Here is a 17,649-nt window from a genome sequence, read left to right as displayed (position 1 = left end):
TCTCTCTACAGGGTGACTTGTTTCTAGCTGAACTCTCTACAGGATGATTTGTTTGCAGCTGAACTCTCTACATGATGATTTCTTTGTAGCTGAACTCTCTACAGGGTGATTTGTTTGTAGCTGAACTCCCTACAAGGTAACTTCTTTTAGCTAATCTTTCTACAGGCGATTTGTTTGTAGCTGAGTTCTCTACAGGGTGTTTATTTGCAGCTGAACTCTCTACATGGTAGTTTCTTTGTAGTTGAACTCTCTACAATGTGACTTCTTCTAGCTGAACTCTCTACAGGGTGACTTGTTTCTAGCTGAACTCTCTACAGGTGATTTGTTTGCAGCTGAACTCTCTACATGGTGGTTTCTTTGTAGCTGAACTCTCTACAAGGTAACTTCTTCTAGCTGATCTTTCTACAGGGTGATTTGTTTGTAGCTGAATTCTCTACAAGGTGATTTATTTGCAGCTGAACCCTCTACAAGGTGACTTCTTCTAGCTGAACTCTCTACAGAGTGATTGATTTTTTTGCAGCTGAACTCTCTGCATGGTGGTTTCTTTGTAACTGAACTCTCTACAGGGTGATTTGTTTGTAGCTGAACTCTCTACAGGGTGATCTGTTCGTAGCTGAACTCCCTACAAGGTAACTTCTTCTAGCTGATCTCTCTACAGGGCGTATTTGTTTGTAGCTGAGTTCTCTACAGGGTGATTTGTTTGCAGCTGAACTTTCTACATGGTAGTTTCTTTGTAGCTGAACTCTCTACAATGTGACTTCTTCTAGCTGAACTCTCTACAGGGTGACTTGTTTGTAACTGATCTTTCTACAGTGTGATCTGTTCATAGCGGAACTTTCTACTGGGTGATTTGTTTGCAGCTGAACTCTTTGCATGATTGTTTCTTTGTAACTGAACTCTCTACAAGGTAACTTCTTCTAGCTGATCTCTCTACAGGGCAATTTGTTTGAGCTGAACTCTCTACATGATGGTTTCTTTGTAGCTGAACTCTCTATTAGGTACCTTCTTCTGGCTGATCTGACTACAGGGTGACTTGTTTGTAGCTGCATTCCCTACAGAATAACTTGCAATGTAATATAATTGAGTAAATTATAAATGCAGCCGAATGCTTTATTAGGGTGACTGTTCTATTAGAGTATCTCGATCTCGCATTTGTTACACGTAGTTGTCTTTCGAATCATAACTCAGTGGTTTGTGATCCGATTCTTCTGTACTACTGCGAGGACTTTCTATGATGATTATTCCAGCTACATACTGATTTTCAGCTCGTTGCTCTAAGCGGTTTGCCTGATAGACACGAAAATTAATAGTTTTTTTATTCATAAAAATCGATCGCGTAATTTTGACACAGGTCGGGTTTTGTGTCATATCTCCATGGTCTTTATCCCGATTCCTTTCACACCACAAAAAGGCACTCCTACGATGGCTGCTCCATCTACATATCAATTTTCAACTGATTCCTCAAAGGAGTTTACCCTGTAGGCGTGACAGACCTTCGACCTTATTTTACGCAAATAATTGGTCATAACTCCGTGAATGTTCATCGGATTCCTACCAAAGTTGGTACAGAGATCCGCCTTAATGAGCCCTTTAAGTGTGCCAAATTTCAGCCCGGTCCGAGCACGAATTCGTGTTTTATGGCGGATTTTGCGAAGTGTGCGAAATGAAGAAGAAAAACATGAAGAAATTAAAACGAAATTTTGTTCGCTCGTATCTCGGAAATGGCTGGAGCGATTTTCTTCAAATTTGGTGTGTAGACTCCCCTAGCTGGCCGGCACGTCTGTAGCAAATTTGGTTCCAATTGGATAAGGGATCACAGAGCTACATAGGTGTGAAAATTGCGTTTTCTTTCTTCCTGTTAATATACTCATGGGTGGAACGCCGGCTTCTTGGGCTGCACGACACACTACCGTGTGTCTTGATACACGGTGACTTGTAACATAACTGTACTCTTAGACTACATAGTGAATGGTTTGTAGTTGAACTCTTCACAGAGTGACTCATAACCTAACTAAACCCTCTACAGAAAAGATTTGCAACATAGCTGAATTTTCTAAGGATACATGTACTTGTAGGTGAAGACTATTGTTTATTTTCAAAATTGCCCAGTTACAATAATTATTATTATGTTTTGAGAATGTAGGATCATTGCTGCGACTTGTGAGTTGCAATCTTCAGTATATAGCTTCCTAGCATTATATGCCCTCTGACTGTGACCTGTAGTCTTCAATCATAGATGCTTTGTTTGTTGTGGTGTAGTGCCTGAAATAACAAAAAATGATTAGTTATACTACATGTTAATGTTGGTTCTCAGTGAGGTGACTTTGCTGCTGCCAATCCCTGTCTGCTGATTGTAAGTGCACAGGTTCCCGGAGTCCATATTCAGATGTTAGGAAGATGGCGAAGTTCTGCATACCAACAATACATCCAGTCATCCCCATCCAAACTTACTGAGCTAACAAAACTGCTTGCCCACCGTACTGTACTCAACTCTTCATGTACTCGTGTAGCAGCTAATTTAAGACTCACCTTTAGTTTCTGTATTAATCATTAGGGTATCTGAAATTCCAGCATCCTTTGCTGTGGTGGTGGCACCAATTCGAAAGCTATGAGTGTTGTAGTCTGTCGCTGGTAATCCTATTTTCCCCAGCAATTTGGATAGTGCGGTATACAACCCTTGGCATGTTAGTAGTTTGTTGACAGCGGTGAGGAAGAATGGTCCTGTCTCTTGTGACCATGTAAGGGAGTATATTTTTTAATGGGCATGCTGTTGTGACCACGCGTTCCTGAATCTTAATTTATCATTTCATGTGCTTTAATTTTTTTGCCTTCCTAACCCACCTCAGTATTTCCTTATCTATGTTATGGTGGCTTGGGGGGTGAATTTTGTTACTACATGTACAAGTACCATAGAGAGGCTATTCCTTTTGAAGAGCCTTTCCCCCCAAGCCACCCTTTCTATTTGCATAGTGCATCAATCAAACATCTGTGTCTGTTTTGCCTAGGCACAGTCAAACACCTTGGACTGCTTTATCTGAACTTGAAGTACAAATGGGGAGTCTCTGGAGTCTATTGACAGGTCTTCATACTGATGGGTCGTAATCTTTCGTAGATGGGATAGTAAACTCGCTTCATCTCAGGAGCCAAAAGAAGGCAATACAGCAGGCTGCCCACAAAAGTATATTGTCATAGTTGTAGGCCTCCTGGAGAAGTGCAATTTTAAAGCGTCTCATTAGCTGGATGGCAATTGCAGTCTTGGAGATTAGCTTGCTTGAGTTTGCTTTATACCATGTAGTACTTGTTCCATTCTTGGCATTAATTGACTGGCAGAAATTTGATGATTCCCTGTGGCCACATGGAGGTTATGGAGAGCTGACAGGTAAACTTTTATTAATTGTAGACCTTCATTGGCCAGGTATGCCACAAATAACAATAATATGTGTTCAGTCGATGGCAGTGGCAAACAATGGAGCTGGCAGCAGAATAAGTGATAATGTGCCTGTCCAGTGCTGTATAATCTTTGTGTTGACAATGCTAGACCTTGGTAGTAGTACCTATGAATGCTATTCTGCAAGTTAGTGATATCTAGTGTAGATACAGTGCTGCCTGTATGTGGGAGGGTTTCCGCAATGGCTGGAGGACATATGATAGGTAAGTGAGGAAATACAAACGAATGATGAACGTAATAATGAACGATGTGTGACACAATAGCAAATGCATTACAATCCATATATTATGATTATATATCAAAACATATAATGTTGTGTTTGTTAGCTGTTACAATATGTGGTAAAAAAAGTTTATTGTGTTTTGTTTGGTATCATATAAGCTGTCTCGAGTTCAATGTCTACGGATGGTAAACTTAAACAACTTTCTAAAGCTTGATGAACTCCAGTCTAGTCCCGGTAATGCCAGGAGTTGTTGGAGTGGTGGAGGCCCAGGAGTTGCTATTGGAAAGTCTTGTGGGTTTAGATGAAAGAAAGACTGCAGGCCATCATGAGATATACTGTATGGTCTGCAATGTTATTCTGGCGGCCAATGATGTGCTCGCAAAATAGTAGTATGCTGTAAAAAAAACCGTAAGCACCTATGTAGGTGCATCACATTACTTTCCTTTGCTGTTCCTTTGCTAACACTAACCACAACACTACTATTGTCTCATCGAAACAGAACTGTGTGGCCAGCTAGTTGTGGGCCCCACACTGCACAGCTGAGTATGATGGGAACTAGTTCCTTGGCCATGATTGAGATGGGGAGCCATTCTGATGGCCACTGCGACTGAAGCCATTGTGTACTAAAGCATGCACTGCAGCCCCACAATCCTGATGCATCAGTGTAAATAGTGAAATCAGGCAGTTAGTCAGTATCTTATGTATTTGTAGAGATTCAGCAAATTAACTATGTTGGATTATATGGAAACTGTCACTAATATATGAAACTAATATCAAAACATTACACTTACAATAGTTGTCAGAAGCCCACAACACCTTGTTTTATTGCTGTATGTACACATAATTGCTATAATATTATGTAGCCTCACTTTGCATGGTTGTACACTTGTGATGGTGTATTATTAATATTATAAGAGAGGCGCACCCCATTGTGGGGCACGGGAATAATTAGAGTGAGAGAAGTGACACGTTGTTATCACCTATTGTTGGTCCGTAACAGATTTGGGGGCTTGTCCGGGAGCTACCAGACGCTCATTAACAACTAAAGAAGATAAAGTCTAAGCTGTTTCACCTGTGTTTGTTGACCTATGCACCGTGATTATGAATCCACGGAAGGATTCTTGTGGCAGATCGCCATTTTGTTGTAACCCATCACTCTTATTCCTTGGAGCCGGGTATGAATAGTCACCTGTAAAGGTGAACAGCTTGTGTTGTATGACTTCTCTGTTGCTCTTCTTTTTTTTATCTTGGTAGGATTTGTTACTCGCATTGATCTCCCTCGTGTCACAGTGTTGTTGTTGAAGGAAATGGACAATTTCTACACGGAACCGACATTGGAAGCTCTTAACTTGTTGAAGAAGAAAGAACTTACCGAAGCTGCAAGTCATTATGGACTGGATGTTCCCGAGAACGCTACGAAAGCAGCAATTAAGAAGGTAGTGCTCAATTACTTAGTGGAGAAAGAACTGATCGTCGAACCTGACTCATCAGACACTGTGAAGGTCAGCAGTTATTAGAATTGAAATGTCTTGAGTTCCAAGAATGGGAACGGGAGAGAGAGACACAACTGAAGCTGAAAGAGCTTGATATCAAGAAGAAGGAAATCGCTATGTAATTAAAACTGAGAAAATTAGAGGCCCGCCCAACTGCTGCATCCACACCCACAGTGAAGTCTACAGGCTTTTATGTCGGTAAGCATATTAGACTAGTCCCTCCCTTTCAGGAGAATGAAGTTGATAAGTACTTTATCCATTTTGAGAAGATAGCTACTAGCCTGGAATGGCCACGGGAGGTTTGGACTTTGCTACTACAGAGTAGTGATGTGCGATATATCGAAAAAATATTGATTTCGCGATAATTTTGTCGATATCGTTATCGTATCGATTTTCGATACTGCTTTAGCAGATTTCGATATTTATCGAAAAGGTAATATTTTGTGATAATTATCGAAGAATATTTTGATAAATCTACAGCATTTAGTGTGTGATTGCACAATCACGCTAGAAATGAAGGTTAGTTCTGTACTATCTAGCCACTTTGAAAACCTGTCTACCAGTTTCCTAGGCTTATTATTAGTTTTATGCAATAGATTGAGTGTAAATTGTATTTCAAGCATATTTATAAATATCAGCCGCCCACGCAATTACACCACCCACACAATTAAAAATTATCGAAAATCGTATCGAAATTTCGATATTTAACCCAATATCGTATCGATAACATATCGAAATAAAAATCCTGATATCGCACACCACTACTACAGAGTGTGTTGGTGGGAAAAGCTCGGGAGATTTATTCAGCTCTACCTGTGGAGAAGAGTGCCCAATATGATGAAGTAAGGAAGGCTATCCTTAAAGCCTATGAGTTAGTACCTGAAGCTTACCAACAGAGGTTCAGAGACACCAGGAAGCAAGATGGTCAGACATATGTTGAATTTGCTAGAGAGAAGGAGGTTTTGTTTGACCGCTGGTGCACAGCTAAGCAAGTAGACAACGGCTACCACAAACTCAGACAGTTGCTCCTTGTAGAAGAGTTCAAGAAGTGTCTTCAGGATGATGTCAAGATGTACATAGATGAACAGAAGGCAGATGGCCTACACCAAGCTGCTGTACTAGCAGACGACTACTCTTTGACTCACAAGACTACATTTCCAACAAAGTCTGAGCAGTCTGGACCTGGTTCAGATCATAAAAGTACCGAGACAAGCAGACTTTCACCACCCATCACTAGAACCAGAAATCATGGTCAGTTCTCGTGAGTTTGCAGGAGGATCTGTTTGTTATTATTGCAAGAAGCGTGGTCATGTAATGGTGGAATGTAGGACACTTGATAAGAAGAATGCTACTAGGAAAACCAATGCCCTTGTGATCCCTCAGGACCAAACTACACCTGCTGTCCAAATTCAACTAGCAGAGACCAATACAACCCCTTCATTTCCAAAGGTTTTGTTTCTTTATCCGAACAGGGTGAGAAGGTACCTATTGACATTTTAAGGGACACGGGTGCAACCCAGCCTTTGTTGGTCGATGGCATTTTGCCCCTGTCAGACAATACAGCTTCTGGTACTGTGCAGATCTAGGGTATCGAGCTTGGAGTTGTCAATGCACCACTTCATGTTGTCTACCTCAACTCCAGCTTGGTTAATGAAGCAGTTACTGTTGGAATAAGGCCCACCCTTCCTGTTAAGGAATTTCACTCATCCTTGGCAATGACTTGGCTGACAGTAAGGTGATGCCAGACTTGCAGACAGTGAATGACCCTGATCCTGAGCAAGTAGTGGATGATTCTAATGGCATTTTTCTGGATTGTGCTGTTACTAGAGCAGCGGCCAGGAGAGCGAGGACAGATGATAACGAACAGAATGACCAGACATCTGATGCTACAGCTAATAGTATCGAGAATACTGTCACCTCCACGAGTAGTGTTACCCATACATTGGATGGTCAACTGACAGAAAGCTGTCTATTAATGACTCGAGAACAGCTTATTAAGGAGCAGCAGGCTGATGTGGAGCTACGCCGTCTGATGGAAGAAGCTGTAGATGAGGAGGAAGTAACCAGGTATGCTAACTGTTTTTACGTTAAGTCGGGTGTGCTGATGAGAAAGTGGAAATCTCCTGATGCTCCAGCATCAGATGAATGGCGAGTAGTTCACCAGATAGTACTCCCTCATTGTTGTCGACGTGGTGTTATTAGTGTGGCTCATGATCCCCCACTGGGTGGACATATAGGTGTGAATAAGACCTATCACAAAGTATTGGCACATTTTTATTGACAAAGATGAAGCGAGATGTTGCCCAGTTTTGTAGGACATGTCATACATGCCAGGTGGTTGGAAAGCCTATTCCAGTGGCCCCGCTTAAGCCTATTCCTGTTTGTGGAGAACCATTTTATGATGTAATAATAGACTGTGTTGGTCCTTTACCCAAGACGAAGTTGGGTAACCACAGTGTTGGGCAAGTTACTTTGTAAAAGTAACTAGTTACATTTTACATATTACTTGCAACTGAACTATTTAGTTACAGTTACATATTACCCATAAAATAAAGTAACTGTAATAATAGTACATATTATATTACTTTGTGTCCACAGCCTTAAGCTGTCACGTATGAAACTACCACCTTATCACGTGACATGATTGCGTTGTTGGACAATATGCAAATTTTGGTTATAAGTAAGAAGCTGGTGAATAAGCTTTATTCAGTAGGCCTCGTTACTTCGTTGTGGCTAGCCGTTACTCAGAGGACAACTAACGAGATTAGTAACTTCGATACTTGTAGTAATAATATCACGTAATATTAGACTCGTTACAGTAACTATATTACTTAGGTAACGCGTTACATTTGTAAGTAAAGTAGCTTGCGTTATATTACCTGTTTTTATAGCGTATTTCGTTATATTACTTTGTTACCACAAAAGTAATAATATTACGTAACGTGTTACATAAATAACGCGTTACTCCCAACACTGGATAACCAGTACCTGTTGACATTATGTGTAAAGCTACATGCTTTCCCGAGGCTGTGCCGCTTAGAAATATTAAGGCTCCAAAGATTGTAGATGCGTTAGTTAAATTCTTCACTTTTGTTGGCTTGCCATGTTCTGTCCAATCTGACCAAGGGTCAAACTTCATGTCGGGACTTATGCAGCAAGCAATGTACCAACTTGGTGTAAAACAATACAACTCTTCAGCATATCACCCTGAGTCACAAGGTGCTCTGGAATGCTTTCACCAGACCCTTAAGAACATGCTGCGTGCGTATTGTACAGAGAACAACCATGATTGAGATCAAGGGGTACACTTGTTTCTGTTTGCTGCAAGAGAGAGTGTTCAGGAGTCATTAGGGTTTAGCCCTTTCAAACTGGTTTTTGGCCGTACAGTTAGAGGTCCACTTAAGTTGCTGAAAGAGGTGTGGCTTGCTGAGGACTCCTCGATTAATCTTCTAGACCAGGTAGCAGACCTGTGTTATAGGCTTGTACGTGCTAGACACTTTGCTCAGAAGAATTTGACAGCTTCCCAACAGAAGATGAAGATTTGGTATGACAAAAGAGCCAAGAGTAGAAATTTTAAAGTTGGTGAGAAAGTACTTGTTTTACTTCCTATTCCTCATCAACTTTTACAAGCAAGATATTTTGGTCCGTACACAGTAATATGGAAAGTCAATGATGTTGATTATATTGTTGAGACTCCAGACAGACGGAAACCTCAAAGGTTATGCCACATCAATATGTTGAAGAAGTACTGGGGTAGAGAGTCTAAGTCAGCTTCTAATGTTGCTACTGCTTGTGTGGTGCAGACAGTGTACCAAGATGACCAAGAGACTACATATAACACTGTGGTGAGCGATTGTGCATTATTGTGTAATTCTGATGACAATTTAGATAAGAAACTGTGTCGCTTGACTTCTCCAGAGAGGAAGGAGATGGTCAAAGCCATCACTGAGTTTTCTGATATTTTTCCAGATGTACCAGGCAGAACTACCTGTGCAGTACACAATGTTGATGTTGGTGATGCTGCCCCTATCAAACAGAATCCCTACCGTGTCAACCCAAAGAAGCTGGAGTTTATGAGGAAAGAAGTTGACAATGATTTTGTTGAAGCGTGGGATCATAGAACCAAGTCAGAGCAACTGGAGCTCCCCGTGTCTGTTGTTTCCTAAGAGTGGTGGATCCTATCGCTTTTATACTGATTACAGGAAGGTGAATGCAGTCACTAAGTCAGATTCGTATCCAATTCCTAGGGTTGAAGACTCTATTGATAGGATTGGTTGTGCCAAGTGTGTGACTAAGCTCGACCTTCTGAAGGGCTACTGGCAAGTGCCTCTGACTCCTGCTGCAAAAGAGATTTCAGCAAATGTGACCCCAAAAGGGTTCTTCCAGTACAAGGTAATGCTGTTTGGCATGAAGAATGTCCCAGCCACGTTCCAGTGTATGATCAACAAGATAATAAGGGACCTGGACGGCTGCGAGGCTTACATTGATGGTGTCGTTGTGTTTGGTAGTACTTGGGAAGAACACCTGTTAAAAGTCAAGGAACTGTTTCGCCGATTGAGTGAAGCGAACCTTACTGTGAATCTTGTGAAAAGCGAGATTGGTCATGCTTATGTGACTTATCTTGGGCACATTTTGGGCCAAGGTCAAGTGAGACCAGTTACTGCTAAGGTGGATACAATAATCTGTTATCCTGCCCCAACTACTAAGAGGGAAGTAATGAGGTTTTTAGGAATGGCAGGTTATTACCGAAAGTTCTGTAGACACTTTGCTACATTGTGTGAGCCACTTACTAATCTTCTGAGAAAGAATGCTGCCTTTGTGTGGAGTGATACGTGCCAGAGAGCTGTTGACAGAGTTAAGATTCTACTAATGTCAGCGCCTGTCCTCATGATACCTGATTTTGGGAAACCGTTTACACTCCATATTGATGCTAGTGATTTTGGCACAGGTGCTGTGCTACTTCAGGCAGATAGAAAGGGAATAGACCACCCTATTGGATATTTCTCTTATAAGTTCAATGTGAGTCAGAGGAATTATTCGACTAGCAAGAAGGAGACTTTAGCTCTAGTGATGGCGTTACAACATTTTGACTTTTACCTCACCCCTGCCCAATTCCCAGTACAGGTGTACACTGATCATAATCCTTTGGTGTTTCTAAATAAAATGAAGGACAAAAATCAACGTCTTCTGAGATGGAGCTTGGCACTGCAGTCATATGATCTTTGTATTAAGCATATTCCTGGTAAAGAGAATGTTTTGGCAGATGTTCTCTCTAGGCAATGAACACTTGTACACTGTACTTTGGACTTAAACTGATATTTTCTTGTAATTTAGTTTTTTTTTGTTGTTGTAGGGTTCTTATTCTGTATGCGTCTTTCTTTATGAGGGGGGGTGTGATGGTGTATTATTAATATTATAAGAGAGACGTGCCCCATTGCGGGGTACGGAAATAATTAGAGTGATAGAAGTGACATGTTGTTATCACCTATTGTTGGTCCATAACACACTGTACATATAACCATGTAGCTACTTACCAAACTACAGTACTAACTAAGCCTTTTAAAAGTAATACTTTAAAAAAAATATTACAGAGTAATTATTTTGCTGTGCTTTATGATTATTTAAGAGTAGAATTTTACCAATTTGATTCCACACACTTCTATAGTAAATAGAAACTCTTTCCTACAATAGGTGGAGCTGATCTTGAGAAGGAGACTTATGCAGCTCTGCAGAGGTATGCTATATGTCAGCTATTAAGCTATTAAGCAGTACTACATAGGCCCCAGTACAATCATGCATTGTGTAGTAAGTTTAATCTTTATAGTTAATGAGCTCTTTTTATATTAATTTTATTGTATTTAAAGCCCAACAGGTAGTTTTGCAAAAGACGCATTCCCAGAGAGCCACTATGATGCAGTTGATAAGCCTGGTACTAGAGTTGTCCCACACCAATCTTCAGCTAGTGGAGTAGAATATGCTGTGTCTACTAAAACTGCTTCGATGGCCTCACTCAATGAACCACCACCTGAATATGCCTATGTAGCAGTGGATAAGAAAAAGGTGATTACTGCATTGTATGAAGGTGTAAATGCATTTTGATACGTTATCTACGCATTTTACATACATCATGTATTGCTACATACTTGCTTTACAGCACATTGTTGGAATTATTCCACGTCAAAGTTCAGCTACCGGTGTGCAATATGCTGTGTCTACAAAAGCAACAGAAGCTAAAGAACCTCATCGTTATGATGCAACAAGGGATGAGCCAGCAGTAAGTAATATGTAATCAGTTCATACTGTTTGCATATGAACAGTGCATTTATGTTATACAGTACATGTCCCTCAGGAATCTACACAAACCTTATGTACGTGAAAACTAGACGGGTCTGGTTTGAAAGCTGAATTTCAGTGTCCAAATGTCTGTAGCCTTGTGGAGGTACCCGGAATCTTTACAGTAGTGTATAATAAGGTCCTTGCCATATAGTTGAATAAAGTACTATGTGTCCAAAGGTTACTTGGGCATTGTGTGTAACTTTAGATGACGGAGCCCATGCATGAAACTATGTACAGTATATACATTTCTTTGCTAAGTGACAAACATTAGGAATTTTAAGTTCAATAGAAAAGAAAGTGAGGAAACAAGGGAGGTCGCTCAAATCTGCAGATATACTAGTGAACATTTAATCCCTGATTCAGTCTATATCTATGAAATTAAATGTTCACTAGTGTGTAGGCAACCTCCCTTGTTTCCTTACTTTTTTTTTCTATGGTCCCTATTTGAACTTAAAATTCCTAATTTTTCTTATACTTGTTTGTTTACATTTTTGTAACATTATTATGACTGGTAAACCCACACATACCACATCAAAAGTAATGATGGCACTAGAGTTAATGTTTTCATCTTAACATACGCCCCAGTTATCAATTGTTGACTCGAAAGTGAAGTAAACATTACACTTTGCTTTCAGCTATGTTGATCCCTTGCAAAGCGCTACAAACGAAGAGCAGCAGGAGAAGCACCTCTGCATCAATCCAGCCAACATGAAAAATACAAACGATTTGCATGCCCCAACTTCAATTACTGACTCAAAAGTGAAGAAGTGGTCAGTACACTTCCCGTTACACAGTATTACAAACAAAAACGTCTCTGCAATCAATCCAGTCACCTCAGAAAATATGGATGATTCTCATTTAACAAACAGGAAGCTATGCATTGCGCCACTACAAAGGAGGACAAAGGTATGTCCATGATGTGTGCATTTTGTGTACAGCAGTATGCCAAAAGGCACATCTAGGAATGAAGTGACGTCAAACAGTGAAACAAATCAAACCCGTAGCCTAAGTGGTTATCAAGTTATGCTTGACTGAAGGCATCAGCAGGCAGTTAGTCAGTCAGTAGAAAATGTGACCAGGCCTGCGAAAATAGGGCATGTGGGCACAAACTACACCCTGTCATTCTACAGGTCATATCTCAGTACTGAAACAGAATAGTTGAATTCTGTAACTTGTACCTTAAAGCCAATTAAATGCTTGCTAAGAGCTGAAAATTACATTGCTATAGCATAATGGTACAAAGAGTTAAGAGTGATGGAAGTTTGAAAAAGTAGGCAAAATGTATGTTCCCACGTGCCCTATTTTTGCAGGCCCGGTCACAAATTCTATTGAATAAATTTTCATTTTGTAGCTATGTACATATTGGAAGCATTTAGGGTCATACTGAGTTCACTTTTGGGCTTGGTTATACCTAACCAATACTGCCAAAGCACTAGGATGATAACGTGAACTGGTTTTTTGGGTGATATTTTTAGCCAGAAAATGTCATGATCCCTAATATACAGTACTACTGTACTGTTTGACGAGTAGTGCTGTATGATATAACTACAGTACATGTGCTTGCATCTAATATTACTTCAAATTAAACCTGAAATTTAGCTGCACACAAGGTGACTATCTCAATTCACGAAGGGCAATACTGTATCTAGAATTTTGAATCTTGAAAGTACGTAGTTTGTCCGATGTGTTAAAGGTATTACCTAATTACACAGTACGCATGTAATACCATGTGAAATTAAATTTCGAGTTTTGCAGTCTACTTTAAACTCAAAAATTTGCTGACTGTTTTATTAAAATACTTCACTACTTTCCTGTAATGTATGCCAAAACAGCTGGTATTATTGTACAGTACATTTATAAGTGTGGTATTACATACATGAAATGAACTGGTAATTGTGCTTGACAGCTACACATGTCCAGGATTGTAGGTGGGAAAATCCCTGCGTTGGCATTGAACAGATGGTAGTAGTATGCCAGTGTAGGCATTTTTGGACATAACTATGCTGTAAAGCTACTGTTGTTCGTAGATCTTGTTTCACTACTTTTTATCACTGGGACCTAATAATTGTGACTAAATTTGGGAAAACCATCAATCTATGCACATCAATAGATTGTGAAGTATACAATTTTAAACATTTCAATCCAGTTTAGTTTGGGAAGTCAAAAGCCATGAGTCTATTTTCACCGTGAATGCTGCCCACCATAGTGTTTGTTCCATAATAACTGACATAACTATGATTTTGAGCACCTTTTTTCATTATGGTATCTGCAACACAAGGACGTCACCATGGGTGGTGGTAGGGATGAATGGCAGGCAATTGATATACGAACAGAAAATGGCCGAGTAGGTCATATGGTGTCTCCAGTCTTGATATTGGGCTCTCAAGACCACTTGTACATGTGCTACTGAAAATGAATGAAATTTATGTGGAAAACATCTGGGCAACTGCATGTCCTGTTCATATCTCTACCCAACTGGCCAATGGCATTGCAAAGTGCCAAAGCATTCCCAGTGGCCTGCACACATCTCTAGAATCTACTTGTGAAAAGCATCCTTAACAAATCAGTGGCATAGTTGTGGTGCAAATGTGTAGTGTATTGTTGTGGCTATCCATTCATGGTGAAAAATGAAGTTCACTGTGTTTGTCTGTGTGTCTCTGTGTGTGTGTGTCTCTGTCTGTCTGTGTAGATTGATGTTTGAGTACAGAAATACATGAAAAATTAGCTGCTGTAACTGTGTGTGTATGTATGTATGTATGTGTCTATATGTAGTGTATGTACAAACTGTTCATTAAAATTGTTAGCCATCTTACTTATACTGGGCAGCTAGATTTCATTGTGTAGTTAAAATTGTGACAAAATCTTTGATAGTCATTGGTGCTTATATGTACTTGCACTTTAATTTCAACAGAATGTTCCACATCAAACTGCAGCTACTGGAGCAGTGTATGCTGTGTCTTCTAAATCAGCAGCTCATCAACATGATGATGTGAAGGACAAGAGCCCACAAGGAGTGAGGAATTAAGTGTATAGATGGACATCAGCTTCATAATAGTATTGTGCATTTATTATTACTATTTAACCCCCTCACCACCAAATTTGTAGAGCCTCCAATCTACTGCTTTTAAACTGCTACAACTTACACACCATACCATATAATCCTATAAAATTATCAATTTACTCGCTATAGACCAGGGAATTTGATTATGAAGTTGTTGTTTACACAAGAACAATCACAAATCCATTATGTAACTTTAAAGTACAAAAATCAATCTAAGTGAAACCAAACGTGATATTTCACTACTTTACAGGCTAGCACTGTTTATAATAATACAATAAACATCACTAACCTGTTTACAGTTGAAGCGATTATCTCTAAGTCTGGCTTTCCAGCATTTGAGCAAGTGCGCATGCACTACAAGCACGGAGTCACCGTTTCGTGGCATGCAAAAGTAGCAACACGCCACTCCATCCTATAATAATCCCTCTCCTTGTTGTTTCTCTTTATTAGTAGTGCCATTATCACATCAAAGACTCATCTACAATGCTTGTTATCGACATTCCGAAAGTACACGATTGCATCATCTAACCACACAATAGTGCACAAGAGATCAGTTATCCTTGTTCCCGTTCACTTAAGGGTGTGCCCACTACAGGATAAGCACAGGGGCTACTTCAATGCTTGATTGAAGTTACAGAGCAATTACAATATGATGCTACAGGCGTTTATAATTGAAACCACCATATGGCGGTTGTGGCGGTGAGAAGGTTAAACTTGGATATGAAAAGTACTTTCATGATTGTGTAACCCTGCACATGCATATTAAATAGTCTATGCTTATCAGCATCACAATGTATTGTGGCTGTTTTACTGAAGCATATTATATAAAATATAACTAACAAAACCAGACTAGTTATTTATGTGAACAGCACTTCAGTACATAAGTGCTAGAGTAATGAAATTTATACATGTTATGTATGGTATCATATTTCACCATAGATTAGCTATGCTGAAATACAGCATGGATCTACATCTGGAGTGAAGGTTTCAATGGGTGATGATCCTGTTGTTAAGTACACCCAGGTTGCCTAAACACAGCATGTGTGATAAACGGGCGTGATTTTCTATGTTTTGTATTCTACCTCATTTTTTAGGCTATAGTATTTCTGTACAGCAGTTTGTAGTTTGACTTTTACTAGGTGAAGGACTATTCGCAAATAATTACACTTTTCATTTTTACAGGTTCATCTGTGAATCTATGTACTATATACATTATTATGTATTTGTACACAGTGGTACATGATTATGCCTATGTGTGAATATATTTTACATTGCATATGATGAATACATTAGCATTTCCATACACACAGTATGTACAGTATAAATATACAGTATAAATATACATGTGACTGGCAAAGTAACTTTAAGCATTTGTATTGTAGTGTTATATTGATACATGAATATGCATGCACATAACATTTAGTTTGAGTGTGTAGAATGTGTTATGTATGTTATGTACATTTTGTGTGTATGTCCATTATTCATGTTGTTCATACAGTCTAGCTATATGCGACCGTCTCGCCAAAAAACAGACTTGTTCACACAATAAGTTTTTTTTATATTATCTCAGCATTATCTACAGTGTCCAAGAAATGAATCACCAAAATTTCAGCCTTCTGTGGTAAGTAGTTTTGGAATTATAGTAGGAAGAGCAAGATAATCGATTTGTACAGCAACTGTACTTTTCTTTTTAGAATAATAATTATTAATCATTATCGCAAACAGACAAAAACGGCTATATTAATCTCCAATCTAAGGCTGGATATGCCCCTTGTGCACAGCCAGGTCAACCAGCGACTATACTGAAAATAAACTACAGGCGCTTACATTCGCAGCCATAACTTCCGTTTGGATTAGTCTACAACATTGGAATTTGGCTTACATAAATTAGTACATCAGCCAAGATATAGTATTAGCCTTGTAGTCACTTGCACATATGGGTATGAAGACAGTTTAGTAGAAGAAATGATGACGATCTTGTTTACATTTATCACATCGTAAAAAAATGAACATGACACGCAAACCGTTGGAGCTACAGAAACGAAACAAACATCTTCAAACTCTCCATGAGCAGACAAATACGATGGTGTATAGTTTAATCGATTTGAGTCTTCCTTCTTTGAGTACTGGCCCAATAAAAACTTGCGTATTTTTCTTGTAGCGTGTGTAATTTTACGATTTTTTTTTTATTTCGTTTTTCTCAATACACATGCTTCTGCAAACAAGTCAGGTTTTTGCTGAGATGGTCACATATGTTATGTGTATGTACAGTATTAATTTTATACTGTATATGAAAAGGCATGGCAAAATGTTTGTGTACTGTATAGTTAAAGCCAATATGCCATTTATGCATGAGCTTAGAAAATAATATTATGGATTTTGGGAGAAACAATTCAAATCACACATTAGAAGTTTCAAGATAAATGGTTTTAAAGTATTTCAAGCATTCAAGCCATTATAACTTGCCAAGGACAGTGAGCGCACATAGCCATGAAATTTACACAAGACTGTGACAAGAGATTCATCAATTTATTACCTTTCAGACTGCCTCCAGTACTTGTAGCTGCTTGTAGAGTTTCCTGCCAGAAAATCTGAGTAGATGGACAGGTGAAGTAGTTTCCCAAGTGCTCACAAAGGGGTGGGGGTAGGGTTGGTGGAGTGGGTAGACTTCAAGTGGAGTCAGACCTTGATGGCCTGAATGATACAGAATTTTCTGTATTGATTTTGATGAATATCAGCCACTAAGGAGCCAGCGTAGTCCTACAACCTCATGTCTGTACTTCAATCATCCACCAGCACACTTGTGAAGCCAGGTCCTCACATGCACAAAGCTAGAAGCTGCCATTTGAACTTGCCACACCACCTAGATGTCTCTTAAAACTAACCTCGAGTAATGCTAAGGGTCAAAACTAATAATATGGATGGAAGTTTACATGTAGCCATCCACTGACATTATGTTAGTTAGATTTTGCCTGATGTGTGACTTGTATTGGTTTCATAAAATCTGGTCATGCACATAGCTATATAGTTATAAAGTAAGGCATCAGGTACAGGGGTACTAGTAGAACACTGATAACAATAATGTGAT

General features: G+C 39.4%; 1 protein-coding gene across 1 annotated transcript in view; it reads left to right on the top strand.

The window, feature by feature from the left end:
• The window catches only part of LOC136260734 (uncharacterized), a 122,473-nt gene extending 106,617 nt beyond the window's left edge, over window positions 1-15,856 (top strand). The window contains exons 6-10 of the mRNA XM_066054583.1: window positions 10,856-10,898; window positions 11,029-11,224; window positions 11,319-11,438; window positions 14,412-14,513; window positions 15,501-15,856. Coding sequence (XP_065910655.1) covers window positions 10,856-10,898; window positions 11,029-11,224; window positions 11,319-11,438; window positions 14,412-14,513; window positions 15,501-15,593 — 554 coding nt within the window. The 3' untranslated portion in view covers window positions 15,594-15,856. The remainder of the gene's footprint in view (window positions 1-10,855; window positions 10,899-11,028; window positions 11,225-11,318; window positions 11,439-14,411; window positions 14,514-15,500) is intronic.
• The last annotated feature ends 1,793 nt before the right edge of the window (window positions 15,857-17,649 follow it).

Source organism: Dysidea avara, chromosome 1, assembly GCF_963678975.1.
Source record: "Dysidea avara chromosome 1, odDysAvar1.4, whole genome shotgun sequence".
NCBI classification, from domain to species: domain Eukaryota; kingdom Metazoa; phylum Porifera; class Demospongiae; order Dictyoceratida; family Dysideidae; genus Dysidea; species Dysidea avara.
Note: the sequence above shows the minus strand (reverse complement) of the source record. Positions and strands in the feature narration are given on the sequence as shown.